General features: G+C 40.9%; 2 protein-coding genes across 4 annotated transcripts in view; one reads left to right on the top strand and one right to left on the bottom strand.

The window, feature by feature from the left end:
* Nucleotides 1–582: 582 nt before the first annotated feature.
* FGFBP3 (fibroblast growth factor binding protein 3) lies at nt 583–2,340 on the bottom strand. The gene is made up of 2 exons (XM_019796265.2): nt 2,188–2,340; nt 583–1,878 (listed from the first exon to the last, which is right to left on the bottom strand). Exon 2 carries the CDS (start codon nt 1,789–1,791, stop codon nt 1,018–1,020), a length of 774 nt encoding a protein of 257 aa, XP_019651824.2. The 5' UTR covers nt 1,792–1,878; nt 2,188–2,340; the 3' UTR covers nt 583–1,017.
* An 11,014-nt stretch (nt 2,341–13,354) lies between these two features.
* BTAF1 (B-TFIID TATA-box binding protein associated factor 1) overlaps nt 13,355–17,407 on the top strand; it is a 117,979-nt gene continuing 113,926 nt past the window's right edge. For all 3 annotated transcript variants that reach the window (XM_034662944.1, XM_034662945.1, XM_034662946.1), the window contains exon 1: nt 13,355–13,677. In XM_034662944.1, coding sequence (XP_034518835.1) covers nt 13,664–13,677 — 14 coding nt within the window. In that variant the 5' untranslated portion in view covers nt 13,355–13,663. The remainder of the gene's footprint in view (nt 13,678–17,407) is intronic.

Below are 17,407 nucleotides of genomic sequence, written 5' to 3' on the forward strand. Positions count from 1 at the left end.
TTCAGGAAATGTTTGGGAACTTAGTTCAAGAACTATATCATATGCGGTCAGAATTTCCATTGCCCTGCCAGTTCTTTAAATCAATTCATACAGTTTTTATTGAGCACCTAACATGTGCAAAGTTATCATTGCATCTTACTTAAAATGAAATATGTTAACAATTAATTCCATGAAACAGAGATATAACTTCCATAGTGGTCCAAATGACTCTGAGATACATACTTAATTTCAGCTACTTATAAAAAATACGATCAAATATAAAGAGAATTATTTTTAGAAACCTACAGGAGCACTACAATCCACCTCTGAATTTAAAAGGTTAATGGGAAAGTTTCAGAACATAAGGCATCCCTGTGTTTAAAAGTAACACTTCTTAAAAGAATCCAAGGGCAACCATCCTGAAAATCTTCTCATTGGAGGCAATTTTGACTTCTGAATGGCTTCTAGCCCAACAGAGGTTATCTATGACACCAAGCAGTACCCAAGTTCATACTAATTCCAAAAGGAAAAAAGAAAAGTTGGGAATCTTGTCATCTGATTGGGTGAGAAGTCACTAAACAATTCAACCCGGCTCAGGTTACCAATTGCTCGTGACTACATTTTAATATAAAAGTGTTAAACAATATACATTGTATCCTGTTTCCCACAGGAGATTTACATCGCTTTTGTCACTTTTCCCCCCTTATTTTTTTTCCCAGCCTTCCTCTGTACTCGCCTCTCTCCCAGTCTACAGTTTTTGTACATTTAAGGTATGCCTACTTCTGTTTCCACTATTTCTTCTGCTCTTCATCAGGGTCGGACTTTTCAAAAATTAAAACTTCTCTGCTGTCTCAGAGATTCTCCAGACCCCTTACACTCCCATCCCAAGGCCCACGCCCTCCCACCCCCCAGCCCCGTTCTAGAACCTGGACTCCTCTCTCACGCTCCAACCCTTATCTCTTGGCCTAAAATGCCCTTAAAGTCTCCTCGCCGTCTGCGTACCTCCCCCCACCCACGTTCTTTCCCTGGCGGGCAGCCTCAGCCGTTCCAGAAATTGACGAAGAAGTTGCAAAGAGAGTGCCACTTCTCAGCACAGTAGGTCTCCGTGAGCTTCGCGTTCTCGTCCAACCCGTCGGGATCCGGCCCTGTCCCCAGGGGTCGCTCCTCTTCTGGGTCCGAGGCCACCTTCCTCTTGCCCGCTTTGGTCTTCTCAGAGGGCTTCCCTCTGGGAGACTTGCTCGCGGGAAGTCGGGCCCCTCCGGCGGGGGCGGGAGCAGGCTCCCGGAGCCTCTCCCGGCTCCTGGCCTGGGGCTCGGGATCCCGGGGGAAGCCGGCCGCAGTGGGGCGCACGGGTGAGGACCCCTGGGGCACCAGGCGCAGCTCGGCACCGTGGCCCTTCTTGCCTGCGCACAGACGAGCCTTGAGCGGAGCGGGGTCCTGGCACGGCCGCCGCTTCTTGCGCAGCCCGCCCAGCACCTGCTTCCAGTAGTGCGCGCTGCGGACGGCGTAGGCGGCGCAGCGCTCCGGCTCCCCGCGGTAGGCGCACCGCTGGAGCGCCCCGGCCGGGTCCTGGCAGCTCAGCGCCAGCTCGCTCCCCGCTGCGGGCCCTGGGGCGCGCAGCACGAGCTGCCAGCTACACGCGTGCCGTTCGGGGCTGACGAAGCGCCCGGACGAGCCGCCCGCGGGACCCGAGGCCGGCTCTGCCGCGCTGCCTGCCGCGCCCTTGTCTCTCCGGGCGGCCACGAGGAGACAGCCCCCCAGCAGCAGCAGGAGCAGCAGCGAGAGCGACGCTTGCAGCCTCAGAGGACTCATGGTCCGCGGGTCTGTGCTCAGATCGGGTCTTCCGGACGCCTGGGCGCTTCAGTGGCGGCTGGGCCAGGAGAGCGGCATCCCTCGGACCTGGGGACAGAGGCAGAGACTGCTGCTGCAAAGGCGTCTACGAATTACCCTTCCCGTGCCGTCTACGGTTCCCGTACGCTGGTTTCCAGGGGGTAGCAGCAGCCTGAGAGAGACCCTCTGAGAAAAATCGCTTACTGTCCAAATAATCCTTTTGTATCTTTTTGAAACCCAGTGCAATGACAAAGACAAAGCGATTCCTGAAAATTGCCACTTCCATCCCCTCCTTTTTTCACCCTCTAGTATACTATCTACAAAATAATTTCAGATTCTTCTTGGGAAACATGCATTTTTACTGCACTTTGAACTTACCGAGTTCTAGGAGAGGTGGTGGAGTCTTATTGGGGTAGAAGGAATGACTGCATGAGAGATTAGTCCGTTTTCGCTGGCTCCCAGTGAATGAACGTGTTATGAATGGGACAGGAGGGGCCTTCCCCACTCTCTGCCCCTCCCAGACTTCTCTCACCCTGGGAGGTTTCCCACCACCACAGCCACCACCACCACACACACACACACACACACACACACACCCCCAAATGTATGAGAGAAGTGAATCACGCATATTTTAACAGATCATTCTTTTCTTTCTGTTTACGTATTAATCATCCCAACATGAAGTTAAACAGAAAGATCTAAGTTTTTAAGAGTTAAACAAAAATTTCATGTTAGAAACAAAACAACTGTTTTGTTTTCTAAACCAGGCACTGCACTGTCTTCATATCATTCTGAGTTCTGTGTTCTCACCCGGCACTTTGGTAGTCTTCTTAATCCTAATCATGTAATCTTAATCCTAGTAACTGTTAACTACAAATAGAAATAGGCCCTCGTTTATTTTTTTTAATTTTTTTCTAAAGATTTTATTTATTTATTCAACAGAGATAGAGACAGCCAGTGAGAGAGGGAACACAAGCAGGGGGAGTGGGAGAGGAAGAAGCAGGCTCATAGCGGAGGAGCCTGATGGGCTCGATCCCATAACGCCGGGATCACGCCTGGAGCCGGAGCCGAAGGCAGAAGACAGATGGCAGACGCTTAACCGCTGTGCCCCCCAGGCGCCCCTAGGCCCTCGTTTATTAATACACCATAGGGCCCTGCAGTTCACCCAGGGGTGGGCATTTGGGTTTGGGATTATTTTTAGGTGTTATAAATCAATTACAAACTGCTTGCAAAGATTAGAAGTTAAAAAATAATTTGTTTGGATTAAAGTTACAAGATAATATTGCCAATTCAAATGGTGTAATCTTTAAGAGTTACTGTGTTCTTGAATCTTGAGAATTTTATATTTAAGCAAAGCTTAAAATATTCCATCATCTTTTTAAAAAATGTTCTCAGTAACAAATGTTTTCCTTTCACTTCAAGAGTTTTTATACTACTTTACAATTGTTTTATACACGTGAGTACATTCCTAAAATAATTACCCAAGATGTCAAGAAGTCGCACTATATTTCCTAATGTTTTGTTGCAGACTGTATTTTCTGTTACTGGACTCATTTTTGACATTGTATTTGAACAGTTTTAACTTGATTACTACTATATAAACCAAAATATTTCTGAATTAGGAGGATGTATTTAAATATATATTAGCATATATTAAATATATAGCAGTGTATATTGACCTAAGAAAGGAAATTTTTACTTCTCTGGTGAGATTAGGAAGATTAAATGATTTACAGATGTCACACATCATTTAGTGATAAAGCCACATGCCACCTGACTCAGTGACCAATAATCTTTACATTTCAAGGGTGCCTGGGAGGCTCAGTCGGTTAAGCGTCTCCCTTTGGCTCGGGTCATGATCTCAGGGTCCTGGGATAGAGCCCTGCATCGGGCTCCCTGCTTAGCAGGGTGTCTGCCTCTCCCTCTCTCCACTCATGCTTGCTCTCTCTCTCTGTCTCTCTCAAATAGATAAATAAAATCTTTAAAAAAATAATCTTTACATTTCAGCTTTGTATTATACTATCACTTTCAAAGTTAGTTATGTTTTGGTTACATCAGTCTGATTTGTAATGAAAAGTACCTATGAAGTTAACAAATATTAGTGTAAGTTTCATAAACAAGAGTAGCTTACTAATGTACTTCAAAGACGGAAACCTCCTGTTTCCCAGAAAACTGTCTTTGTAGGAGTGAAGCACCGATGGATGAGGATAGTTAGAGGCTTTTGTCTGTTGCTCCGGCTTTACTTCCTGTTATCAGCCACGGAGCTGAATTGGAAGAGTTTTTCAGCTAAAGAGTGACATCTTGTGACATTGAGCCCTAATTACAATGAAAAAGTTCAGTATCTGGAAAGTCATAATCACTAGGAGAGATATTCCAGAGACCGAGCTTTCTGTCGGAAACATTGTTCCCCAAGGAAAAGGGACACACAGATGTGCTTTGCCATGCCAGAAAGAGGTATGTCTTACCACAAGTTACATTTTACTTTAAGACTTTACTTATTTATTTTGAGAGAGAGCTCGTGAGCACAATCCGGAGGAGGGGGGCAGGGGCAGAGGGAGAGGGAGAGAGAGAATACCACACAGACTCCACGCTGAGCACAGAGCCCAACGCGGGCTCAAGCTCACCACCCTGAGATCATGACCTGAGCTGAAATCAAGAGTCCAGCGCTCAACCCACTGAGCCACCAAGGTGCTCCCCACAAGTTACTTTTTATAAACCGTGGTAAAATACACGTATCACAAAATTTGCCATTTTAACCATTCTTGAGAGTACAGTTCAGTGGCATAAGTACATTCACACTGTTGTGCAGCCATCACCACCATCCAGCTCCAGAACATTTTTTATCTTCCAAATGTACCCATTAAAGAGTAACTCCTCGTGTCTTCCTTCCTCCACCTCCTGGTAACATCATTCAACATTCTGTTTCTATGAATTTGACTACTCTAGGCACCTCATAGAAGTGCATTCATGCAGTTTTTGCCCTTTTATGACTGGCTTATTTCACTCAGCATGTCTTCAAGGTTATTGCATGTTGTAGCGTTTGTCAGAATTTTCTTCCTATTTAAGGGTGAGTAATATTCCACTGTATGTATTCACCATATTTTGTTTATCTATTAACCTCTCAACGGGCTTTCGAGTGGCTTCCACCTTTTGGCTCTTCTGAATATTGCTGCTCTGAATATGGCTGTACAAATACCCGTTTGAGTTCCTGCTTTCAATTCTTTTGAGTATTTACCCAGAGTGGAATTAGTGGGTCATATGGTAATTTTATTTTTAACTTTTTTTAAATAAAGATTTTATTTATTTGAGACGGAGAGAGAGAGAGCACACATGAGAGAGCAAGAGTGAGAGAGGGAGAGAGAGAGAGCAAGCACAGGGGTGGAAGGGCAGAGGGAGAAGGAGAAGCAGACTCCCTGCTGAGCAAGGAGCCTAATGCTGAGGGGCTCCACCCCAGGACCCTGAGATCATGACCTGAGCCGAAGGCAGACGCTTAACTGACTGAGCCACCCTGGAATCCCTAGTTTTAACTTTTTGAGGAACCTCCATACTGTTTCCCATAATGGCTACACCATTTTACATTCCTGCCAACAGTGCACAAGTATTCCAATTTCTCCAAATCCTTGCCAATGCTTGTTATTGTTTGTTTGCTTGCATGCGTGGTGTTGTTTTTATAATAACCATCCTAACGGGTATGAAGTGGTATCTCATTGTGGTTTTCATTGGCATTTCTCTAATGATTAGTGATGTTGAGCATGTTTTTCGTCTGCTTATTGGCCATTCGTATCTCTTCTTTGTATCTCTTCAGCAACTACATCTGTTGAAGTTCTTTGCCTATTTTTCAATCAGGTTGTTTTGTTGTTGTTGTTGAGTTACAGGAGTTCTTTATATATTCTAGGTATTAACCTCTTTTTTAAAAAAATGTTTTTAAGATTTTATTTTTAAGTAATCTCTACACCCAACATGGGGTTTGAACTCATAACCCTAAGAACAAGAGTTGCATGCTCCACCAGCTGAGCCAGGCAGGCGCCCCTAAATATTAACCTCTTATGAATATATGATTTGCAATATTATCTCCCATTCTGTAGGTTGTCTTTCACTCTGTTGATAGTGTCCTTTGATGTACAAGAGTTTTAAATTTTGATGTAGTCTAAGGGGAGACATTTTATTTTATTTTTCAACAGGAGATGTAATTCCTTTATTTTGAATCTTAAATAAGATTTTGAATCTTTTTTTAACATTATTTTTTTATTTTTATTTTTTTTAATAATTTTTGTTTTATTATATTAGTCACCATATAGTACATCCCCAGTTTTTGAAGGGAAGACATTTTAAAAAATATCATGATGTGAGATGTGTAAGAAAGCATGAAATAAATATTTTAATATTGATTTTAAAAAATCTTTTTAGGGGTGCCTGGGTGGCTCAGTCGTTGGGCTTCTGCCTTCGGCTCAGGGCGTGATCCTGGGGTCCTGGGATCAAGCACCACATCAGGCTCCCTGCTCTGCTGGGAGCCTACTTCTTCCTCTCCCACTCCCCCTGCTTGTGTTCCCTCTCTCACTGGCTCTCTCTCTCTCTCTCTCTGTCAAATAAATAAATAAATAAATAAAATCTTAAAAAAAAATCTTTTTAATGCATCAGTGATACAGCAGGTCTGTTTGGATTCATACCATATGCTACCTAATAGTTTAGAATGGGGTGAATTTCTTGATAATTTCAGTGATTAACTTCTTAGTCCTGCCCTGTGAATAATACAAAGGAAATACATTACCATAAGGAACTATGCAGCACCTCCTTCCCTTCTTCTAGGGAAAGTTAGCTGCAGCACATGACCCAACAAACTACTACAGTGAATAGGCCTCCAGCCTCTTGGTCTTTCTCCCTTTCTTTCTTTCTGCTTTCTTTTTTCCCTTCCTTCCTTCTTTCTCTCTCTCTTTGCTTTCTTTCTTTCATTTCTACACCCAGTGTGGAGCTTGAACTCACAACCCTGTGATCAAGAGTTGTGTGCTCTCCTGACTGCGCCACCCAGGTGCCCTAGGTTTCTTAAGACTACATAATTCTTTCTACATGTAAAATCAGCTTTGCATAGTTCAATATTCAAATTTTCCTTGTTTCATCAGTATTTGCCTAATCTTGCAAATTATAATGTAAGCTTTTTAGACAAAGATAATTTTTTTAGTTCTTTTGTACCTAATACAATGCTCAAGGCAAAAAGTTGATTGCTTGAACTCTCACACATGGCTGGTAGGAGCATAAAGTGGTACAATCACTTTAGAAAACTGTTTGACGTTTTCTTATAAGGTTACATACTCTGTAATCCAGCCATCCTTCTTCTAGGTATTTACCCAATGTAAATGAAAACATATGACCACAAAAAGACAGGTAAAAGAATATTTATAGCACTTTAATCATTGTAATAGCCCCAAAGTGGAAACAACCTAATTATCCATCAACAAGTAAGTGGATAAACAAATTGTAATAAAAATCTGTTTATTACTTAGCAATAAAAAGGAATGAACTGCTGCAGCATGCAACAGTGTGAGTTAATCTCAAAACCATAGTGTTGATCAAATGAAGCCAGACACAAAAGAGCCCCTATTGTATGATTGCAACTATATGAAGTTCTAGAGTAAATGAAACTAATCAATGGTGGAAAAAAATTAGAATACTGCTGCCTCTGGGGGATGAATGATGGCTTGTGTTAGCCAAGAAGGGATAAAAAGGAGCTTCCTAGGGGTTATATATTTCTATATATTATATATCTATATTCTATATATTTTATTTGGTAAATAATAACCTTTGGTAAAGGTTTAGGTTATACCTGAGCTTTATATATTTTATTGCATGTCAGTTTTACCTAAAAAAGAAGCCAAATCTGTAAGTAATGATTCAACCTAAGTTAGTGATATCAGTGTTGAGTGTTTAGGGATAAAGTGTATTGATGTTTGCAACTTGTTTTTAAATGTATAAAAAATTGGATGGTATGAATAGAGGGAAATAAGTAGTAAATAGTTATGTTATAAAGCTAATATAGTAAAATATTAATTGTAGAATCTAGGTCGTAGGTATATGGGTATTCACTGCATATTTTTTCCAACTTTTTTATATTTTTGAAATATTTTACAATAAATGTAAAAAACAGAAAATAACAAAAACAATTTTAAAGAGTATATTCCTACAATTAAGAATTAACAGATATTAATATCTTGTTATATTTGTGTTCCACAATTTTTTTTTAAGGAAAAAAAGGTCACATAAATCTTCCACTTTCATTACCCCTATCAAATCCCATTTCCTCCTGCCCCACTCCCAGCCAGGATAACCTGTATTTTATCATAAGTTTGGGGTGTATTCTTTCAATACACTTGTAATAATTTTATATTTGTTTATGCACATATATGTAAAGTTCATGTCAAGCATACTCATTGCACGGACACTTGGCTGGCTAGTCTGTAGAGCGTGCAAACTCTTGATCTTGGGGTTGTAAGTTCAAGCCCCACACTGGGTGTGGAGATTGCTTAAAAATAAAATCTTAAAAAAAAAAGTATGCTTACTGCAGCTTCATTTATAATAATGCAAAATCGGAAAAACCTAAGTATCGGTCAGTAAAGAAGTGAATAAATTACGGATTTTCATATTATGGACTAGATCTTGGAAACATAATGTTAATTAATTAATTAAAAATGAGCTTATACATGATACTTTTTGTTCTTTATGGATACACATTATAAGTAGCAAAATGATAAAAATGTGGACAAGAAGTATATACACAAACTTCGTAAGCTATGTCTGGGAAGGTAGGGAGGAGAATGGGATTATGGCATTTTGCACCATATACATTAAGGAAAATTTGAAACAAACAAGAAGAACTTTAGTCAAACTCCCCTTCCTCCTCCAGCTTTATTGGGTAGTTTAAAATTACATTCCTATTTTCTAGGATTTCAGTTGCTTTTTTCCATCTGACTTTTTAAAACTGGAACACAGTTGTCTAAGTGATATAGTATACAAAAATAACAGCTTGATTTCTCCGAAAATGCCTTTCTCTGCAATTCCCGAATAACTCCAAATTATGCTCACTCTGAGCATAAGTGTTTACTCTGGGTTTTAGATTTAGTCTTTGAAAAAATGTGTTCTAAACCTTTGCCATCACCTCATGTATATCCAGCCTCAGTGCTGTGATGAAGTTGTTCCTGTTTAGGCCTTTCTCTCGATTTTTCTCACACAGCCATTAACACACATTTGTCTTTTTATTTTGTTTACTCCCACTCAACTGTATGTTCTTTGTAGGGCCTGATACAGATGTTACTTGATATTATTTAATAGCTACTGAGGTCAGACAATCCAAGGCCATCATTATGCTAAAATTAAAGTTATTTATGGAAACCATAGATACTTCCAGAATTGGTTTTACTTCCTACATGGGAACATATCCAAGAAACCCAGAACAGGCTTACTGGTCTGACTCAACTCTTCCCATTCATCAATCCCTATTCACCAGTGGGGTGGAAAGGGTTTCTTTAACAAAGGATCATACATAACACCTCTAGCAAACTAAACATACCCTTTTTATTTTTTGTAGTTAAATGCATAAAGTTTATTTTTTCCCATTTTCTCCTTTAACATGGCAAGTAAAACTCACTGGCCTGGGAGTAGACTCTGCCAACCTTTGGCCAGCAAAGAGGATTCAGAGAAAATAATACAACCATCAGTCAGAAAAAGGAGGGGGGGCGCCTGGGTGGCACAGCAGTTAAGCGTCTGCCTCCCACTCAGGGCGTGATCCCAGCGTTATGGGATCGAGCCCCACATCAAGCTCCTCTGCTGAAAGCCTGCTTCTTTCTCTCCCACTCCCCCTGCTTGTGTTCCCTCTCTCGCTGGCTGTCTCTCTCTGTCAAATAAATAAAATCTTTAAAAAAAATTAAAAAAAAAAAAAGAATAGCACTTCTGCTCATCCTCATGGTCACAGTCATGAGCCAGATGGCCTGGTTTGCCACAGTTGTAGCAGCACTGCTCTCTCTCTCTCTCTCTCTCTCTCTCTCTCTGTCTCTCTCAGGCTTCTGGTCACGTGGCCACCTCTACTGCAGTTAGAGCAGGCATCCTCTTAAAGATCACAGTCGTCCGCAAGATAACCAGACTCACCACAGTGATAACAGGTGTCTGGGAGAGATAAGGAACCAAACTGGAAACCTCTATTGAGGTTTCCACCTCTGCCACGGCTTCTCGTTCCATGACCATGGCCTCCACTAGTAGGGCATCCCCAGGCCTCATAGCCAGATCGTCCACTCTTGAAACACTCATTGCTGCTCATGGCTGCAGTTAGATCTTCAGTGTCTGAGCAGGCCCACAGTGGTGGACGCTCGGACACAGGCCCAGGGAAGGCCTGCCATTGATTTTTTATTTTTTATTTTTTTAAAGATTTTATTTATTTACTTGACAGAGATAGAGACAGCCAGCGAGAGAGGGAACGCAAGCAGGGGGTGGGAGAGGAAGAAGCAGGCTCATAGCGGAGGTGCCTGATGTGGGGCTCGATCCCAGAACGCCGGGATCACGCCCTGAGCCGAAGGCAGACGCCCAACCGCTGTGCCACCCAGGCGCCCCTGCCATTGATTTTTTAAACCACTTTTCTGGTGGTAAAAAATAACAGCCAATATTTATTTAGCACTTAGTATTTTTAAGTGTATCATGTATTGCTCATTTAATCCTTACCATAACTTTACAGAGTACAGGTTTGTAATCCATTATTTACAATTCTGAAACTGAAAAGGGTCTAAAAACCATATTTAAAAAAATTCATTTGGGAGCAAAACCTGACCTGAACTGGTTTACAGTCTTTGATTTATTTGTCTTAGTATGGCTGGCTATTCATACATTTTGCTGCAGAGCTATAAATGTATTTGATTACAGGGTGCTGCCCTAGAAGCTGTTGGGGTGTGACATAATACAAGATACATGCATTGGATTACTAAATCCAATCAAAACGTAAAAGCCAAATCTAAATCTAAAAAAACTCTAAATTCGAAAACCACCTGGCAGGGATTTCAAATATGTGTCATGGACCAGTATGATGACCATCGCCATTTAACAGATGAGACATAGAAGTCAAGTCACTTAATCAAGTTCACATAGTTAATAAAAAGAAAAATCAATGTAGTTAATAATATTTTTGCAGGCTTATTGTGGAAGTCACTTGGTTAAATGCATTTTATTCATTATGTCATTTACTACTAACACTGTAGGAGGTCCTATTATTATCCCCATTTCACAGATGAGGGAACTGAAGCTTAGAAAGGTTGTACAACTCTTCTGGACACACAGCTATTAAGTGTGGTGAGGACGGATTTGAAAACAAGACAGTCTGACATCAATATATTTTATTATTACACTATCCCCTACAAACCTATGATACTAGCCATTTCCTCTTCTAAATATCATTTCAAACTATATACCTACTTACCTTTGGATATTAAAGAGTAAGATCTTTAATATGTATATAAGATCATTTTATTCACATGTTAAAATTCTCCTATGACTTTCTACTGCATCTAGAGTAAAATCCAAATTCCTTACAAGGGCTCCTTTCTATCTCCTAGATCGTCTCCCCACACAGCAGACTTCCCTTAGGCTTTTACACTAGGTATATCCTCTACCCAGATCTTCACACAGCTGGCTGCCTTCTGTCTTTCAGGCCTCAGGTTAAGTGCCTCCTTGGTTTTTCCCTAATTACCCAGTCTAGAGTCTCTAATCACCCTATTTATCCCATCTTTCTACTTTACATGGAACATAAACATGACATTTTCTTCTTTATCTGTTTACTCTTTTTCCTTCCATTAGGATGTAAGTTCAACCCTGTCTGTTTTGGTTTCTTTTGAAGCTCCAATCTCTAGTAGAGTTCAGCAAGGGGTAGGTACTTAATTTTGGCTGAATAAATGGATGTAGTACACGATTAGTTAAGTAGTACCTACTTTTTAGTTTCAGTGGTGGGAAATATATTGAGAAGGTGGGTGTGAGAAGACTGTGAAATGTGAAGATACTTGAACATCAGCTTAATTAGATTTTGTCTAACAGTACAAACAGTGCCTAGCGAAGTGTCTAACACAGAGCAGGTGCCAAATAAATATTTGTTGAATGAATGAACAACAGTAAATATTACTAGCTTGGATCATGGGCAAATTAAACTTCCTGAGCTTAGTTTCCTCACCTCTAAATTAAAGATTAATGGGATGCCTGGCTGGCTCAGTTGGTAAGGTATGTGATTCTTGATCTTGGGGTGTGAGTTTGAGCCCCATCTTGGGTGTAGAGATAACTTAAAAATAAAATCTCAAAAAAAATAAATTGAAGGTTAAAACTTACTTTACAGGGTCAGCCTAGGAATTGTAGGAGATAATGCCAAATGCCTACCACATAGCAGGCACTAAGTTCATTTCTTTTCCCTTACATTTACATACTACTTTATGGTTTACAAAGCTCTTGCAAGCTTTCCTAGATACATGACCTCATTTTATTTCCATAACCTTTCATAGTACTTCTCACTAGCTTCATTTTATAGATGAAAAGCCGACTCAGGGGTTGAGACATAGACTCTTCAGGTAATGAGAAGCCAGTGGACAAATTTTATGTGCAGAGTGACATGATAAAAGCTGTGGTTGTGTGTGTGTGTGTGTGTGTTTAAAAATTTTTCTTTATTTGTCACAGAGAGAGCACAAGTAGGGGGAGCGGCAGAGGGAGAAGCAGGCTCTCTGCTGAGCATGGAGCCCCATGTGGGGCTCAATCCCAGGTCCCTGGAATCATAGCCTGAGGGGAAGGCAGTCTCTTAACCGACTGAGCCACCCAGGTGCTCCAAAAGCAGTGTTTTTTTTTATTTTGATCTGTTAGTGGCCTCTAAGATGGACTTGACTGAAGAAGCTGGAGAAAGAATCCTTTAGCCACTATCATAAAAATCAAGTTTAAGGTGGTAAGGACTTGCACTAAGTGACAGAAGAATGTTTAAAAGCCTAATGAATTAAGTTACCCGATAGCCAGATAAGCCAAAAAAAGGGGGGGGGGACTGAGAATTTTTACGTGGGGTTGAGAAAATCATGGTATCTACAACATAAACAACTGAGAAAACAAACTCGGTTTGGCAAAATGGTTGGCAGAAGACCTTCCCTACAATAGCTACGCAGAACATGTGGCGAATATGGCAAACACTGGAGCCGTGTCCTAAGTGCCACTGTAAATCTTTCTTGTTTTCCCTCTGGCATCACCACCTTGAGTAGAGCACCTAAGGTCTTCAGGATCCTGTTTTGTCTACAGTCTGGTTGGATGAGGATCAGGGCAGTAAGGAATTAGAAACCAAGCTTTTAAAATTCCAGAACCTTGGCTAAATCGCCCATTCTCCTTCTCTAGGAAAAAAGGGTACCCTTATTTATCCTTCCTGCCTGGTTAACGACACATAGCCACAAACATTTTCTTTCAGGCGCACGCAGCCGAACAGAAACTACTCGTACCCCTTCGCCTCACTTGCGCAGCGGAGGCCGTGGCGGTGAGCTGACGTCACTTCCGGCGCGCTGACGCTCAGTCCAGCGTGCCGACGCCTGCGTCAGCAAAGAGCGGGGCTGGGGGCCCCCGGTTTGAAGTCGTGCGGGTCGGAGGACTGCCGCCTCCACTGCCGCCTCAGACCCCTGCTCCCCGGCCGCGACGGGGACGAATTCGGGTAGGCGGCGGGGCAGATGCTCAAGGGCCCACGGCGGGACGCCCCCGCCGCTCCGGCCGCTCCCCTCTGACCGCGGCCTGGGCCTTCGCCGCTCTGCTCTCTGGAAACTAGCGCCTCAGCGGTGCGGCGCGTAGCTCGCGGGGAGTCCCGAACCGCCGGCGCCCGGCCATGGCGGTCTCCAGGTGGGTCTCGCTCCTGAAGAGAGGACGGGAAGGTGGCCCAGGCTAGTCACGGTCTCCTCTCGGTGCTCTCACTCCTAGAAAGGAGCGGTTCCCATTGTCACCGGGCTCGGGCTCCTTCTTCCAAAGACTTCGGAGTTCGCTTCTGGGTCTGTAAAGGTTTAGGCTCGAGTTACTCATCGTGAAACGGTTCAAAAATGTCTTTTTCTTGTGCCCTGTGCCACGTTAGAACTAGTTTTGCTCTTTCCTCACCATGCTTCTCTTCTCTGGTTTCTCTTCCCCCTTTCAGTTCTAGAGCCTGTTACCTCTCTTAGCGTTCCTGAGGCTGATTCCTAACCTCCATTTCATGGGAAAACTTGGTAGTAACTGTCGAGGTCTGGGAGATTTGAATTACTATTATTTAAGTAAACTTCTAATTGTTTTAGAAATTATTTATGGCTTTAGGGATATGTTCTTTCCTGAGGACATTTTTCTTAGAGTATAATTCTTTTGTTTAGCAGCATTCAGTCAGCATTGTAATCTTTGGCAAGTTATTGTATTAGCACCGTCTTTCTTAACTAAGGCGTGAAAGATATCACAAATCTTAAATTGTTTTAAAATGTTGCCTATCAACAGGAACGTCTAGGGAAACTGTAGAAAAGCCAACAAGACGTATAGCTATGGGAGGAAAGTCCTTTCCTTCAATATGATAAGAATGGTGGGAGAACTTTTTGTTAGAGGTTTGATTTTGGAAATGTAGGGAGGGGATAGTCGCACTGATAGCAATCAGGAATCACCAAGTTCACTAGCGTTGATGAGGTAAGTTTTCATGAGAACTGGGTCTTTCTATCATATAGACTAAAGGAAGCAATGATAGTTCAGAAAACAAATAGTTTTCATTCATTTTTCACAATTAATTGAACACACTTGACACAGTAGGTGCTCAAGCTGTGTCTGTTTGCAAGCCAAAAGGTTAACCCATCCCTCACAGTTTCCCTAGATAACTGATGAAATAGTGTGTGGGAGAAGTCTATGGGAGTTAGTTTAAGGGGGTTGCTAGGTACCTGTAGTATGGAGCATCTAATTTTTATTTCATACGTTAATTGAATTCAGTCAGTGTGAGGAAAGTCTTATTTTGTGATATATAAAATTGCCTTGAGAGGATAAAGTGGTAATTTAACTTTTTGTGAATATTGAAAGGTGTATCTTCTCATTTGTTACCTCCTATATAAATATATATATATTATAAATACATTGATACTGCAACTTAATATGAGATTTGTTCATTAGGTGATACAATGTTTAAGAAAATGAGTAGCTCCTGGGGTGCCTGGAAGGCTCAGTTGGTGGAGCATGCGGCTCTTGATCTAGGGGTCGTGAGTTCGAGCCCCACATTGGGTGGAGAGTTTACTTAATAAAAAAAATTTAAAAAAAAGATTAGCTCTTGAAATTTCCCTTAGAGCAGATTGTTTTCACAGTATTGGATTTGGTTTTATAGAGACAAAATGAAAGTATTTAAAGAGAAACTAATCTGCTGCCCTATGCTAATCTGTTTTCAGAAGTTTAGGGCATGTAAATTTCTGAGTGAATGAGTGGGTTTTGAAAGCCACTGCCTTTTGTTCTTGACGTTGGATTTCAAAGAGTAGTGTTCTTTTTTATGTAGATTCTTTGTCAAAATCCTGTTAAATTCTTTTTTTAAAAAGCCTGTCATGGTTTTATTTAAAAACTACTCCTGTGTCTATTTTGCTAATATGATGGTTCAAGAAAGACATTTTTGAGACACCTTCTGTGTTTTGGGGATACTGTCAGTTCTTGGTTTTTTTTATTAGAAAGATTCACTTTGAATAGCAAACTTGAATTTCAAGCCGGTCTTCTCCGTACACTAAGCATGTTTCTTTACTAACGGAATTTACTTTCTTGTTGGTGTATGCTTGTAGAATACAGACTTAATTGAATATTTATATTTTATGTGGAATAGGTGGAAGATAGCTCAAGAGATACAAATCATATTTGCTAGAATCAAATCTAAAATATTCTTTTGCCCTGGAATATTTTTAGGACCTTGTAAATATTTCCAATAGAAGGGAAATGGTTAGTTTGTACCATCATTCCCTCAATTCCCAGGTTCAGGAATCTGGGAATAATAAATGATTTTTCCCTCTCTCCTCTTCCCCCCCCCCCATCCAGCCAGTTACCAAATCCAATCCTGTTAGTCTATTTTTCTCATCTTTCTCCAGCCAGTCTTCTTTCTTACCAGACCAGTTACCACAGTCTTGTTCCATACCACCATCATCTCTGATTCAGGACACCTGCAAAAGCAGCCATTTGCTCTTCCTGCCTCCCATGGCATCTCTAATTTATTCTTCACTTCAGCCATATTTTGCTAATATGCAAATTTTAATGTCATTTTTTTCCTTAAAACCTTTAGGTGTTTTCTTTTGTCTTAGCATAAAGTCCAAATTCCTTAACAGACTTACCTTACTAGGTTCTTTGTGAACTAGTTCCTGCTTCACTTTTTTAGCTTCACCTTGTGTCAGGTTCCCTGCATCACTCTCTCCCTTTCATTTTGATTCTGTGTTCTCACCTCCCATTCTTTTGTCTGGAACATTTCTTTCTTGCCCTTCCACCTCCCTCCCCAAATCTGGCTAACCTTAGTTTTTAGTCCAACCTTAGTTTTGGTGTCTAAGCTTATACGTCACTTTGGGAAGCTTTCTCTGGTTTTATTTCATCTGAGTTATTGCACCAATATGTACTTCCATCACTCATTGTATATTTTATAATTGTTTAATTGTTCTCCCTGCTTGGATTTACATACACTCTGGAGAGAAGGGAACATGTCTGATCTTTCTCTTTCCAGGAGAGTGCTTGGCTCCTAGTAGGTGCTCTACACACTTTTTTTTAAACAAACGAGTGACTTTGTTTCTTGTTTTAATAGCTGTCATGATTTTATCCTAGTTTATGTATGTAGTAGAACATTTCCAGTGTTTTTCAGTGAGTCCTTATAGTTCAGCTATAGTTTTTCCCTAAGAAGACAAACTTTCATTATACCTTTGATATTTGCCAGGATTAGAATTTTAAAAACATAATGTTATCAGAACTATTTTTTAAAAGTGTATAGCATATTGAATTCTGTGATAGTGTGGTCTTTTATAATGCAAATTGGATATAATACAACTTTGCACTCTGTGTGATCAAATTTTTTGGACCTTGCATATAGTTTTATAAAGGTCTAGTTTTACCATACTTTGAATTATAAGAATGCGGCAAAATTATCAAATACATGGTCAACTCTTGATTTGTGGGAGAGTTAAATTTGTAAACAAATAAACTTTGAAACTCTCTAAAATTCCAAATACAGTTATACCATTTGAAGTTTTCAGTAAAATGCAGTGAAGTATTACTGGAAAATGTATGGACTCATTTAGACCCTTAATAAGAGACAAGTATACAAATGTAGGAGTAGAGAACAATGTTGCTGTTAAGATGTGAATGCTGGAAGGTCAGCGAAGCTCATTCAACTAGCCAGTTGCTCCCACAAACCCAACCTAAGCAAAAACACTAATATATATTACAGCTTTCAGTGTTGCTTGCAAACTATTGAAGTAATAACTGTTAAATCTTTGAATAGTGCTCTTTTGCTTTGTGAGCATTTCTCCAGTATCATTTATCACTTGGTTGGGGTTGGGCCATCAACAGTAAAGACAGCCTTAGAAGCATTGTTAAGATACGTTTATTACAGAAGATGGTGAATTTG

This window comes from Ailuropoda melanoleuca, chromosome 6 (genome assembly GCF_002007445.2).
Source record: "Ailuropoda melanoleuca isolate Jingjing chromosome 6, ASM200744v2, whole genome shotgun sequence".
Lineage (NCBI taxonomy): Eukaryota > Metazoa > Chordata > Mammalia > Carnivora > Ursidae > Ailuropoda > Ailuropoda melanoleuca.

Bases quoted from the DNA above. Each gene is read 5' to 3' on its own strand.
- FGFBP3 (XM_019796265.2), bottom strand. From the start codon at position 1,791: ATGAGTCCTCTGAGGCTGCAAGCGTCGCTCTCGCTGCTGCTCCTGCTG.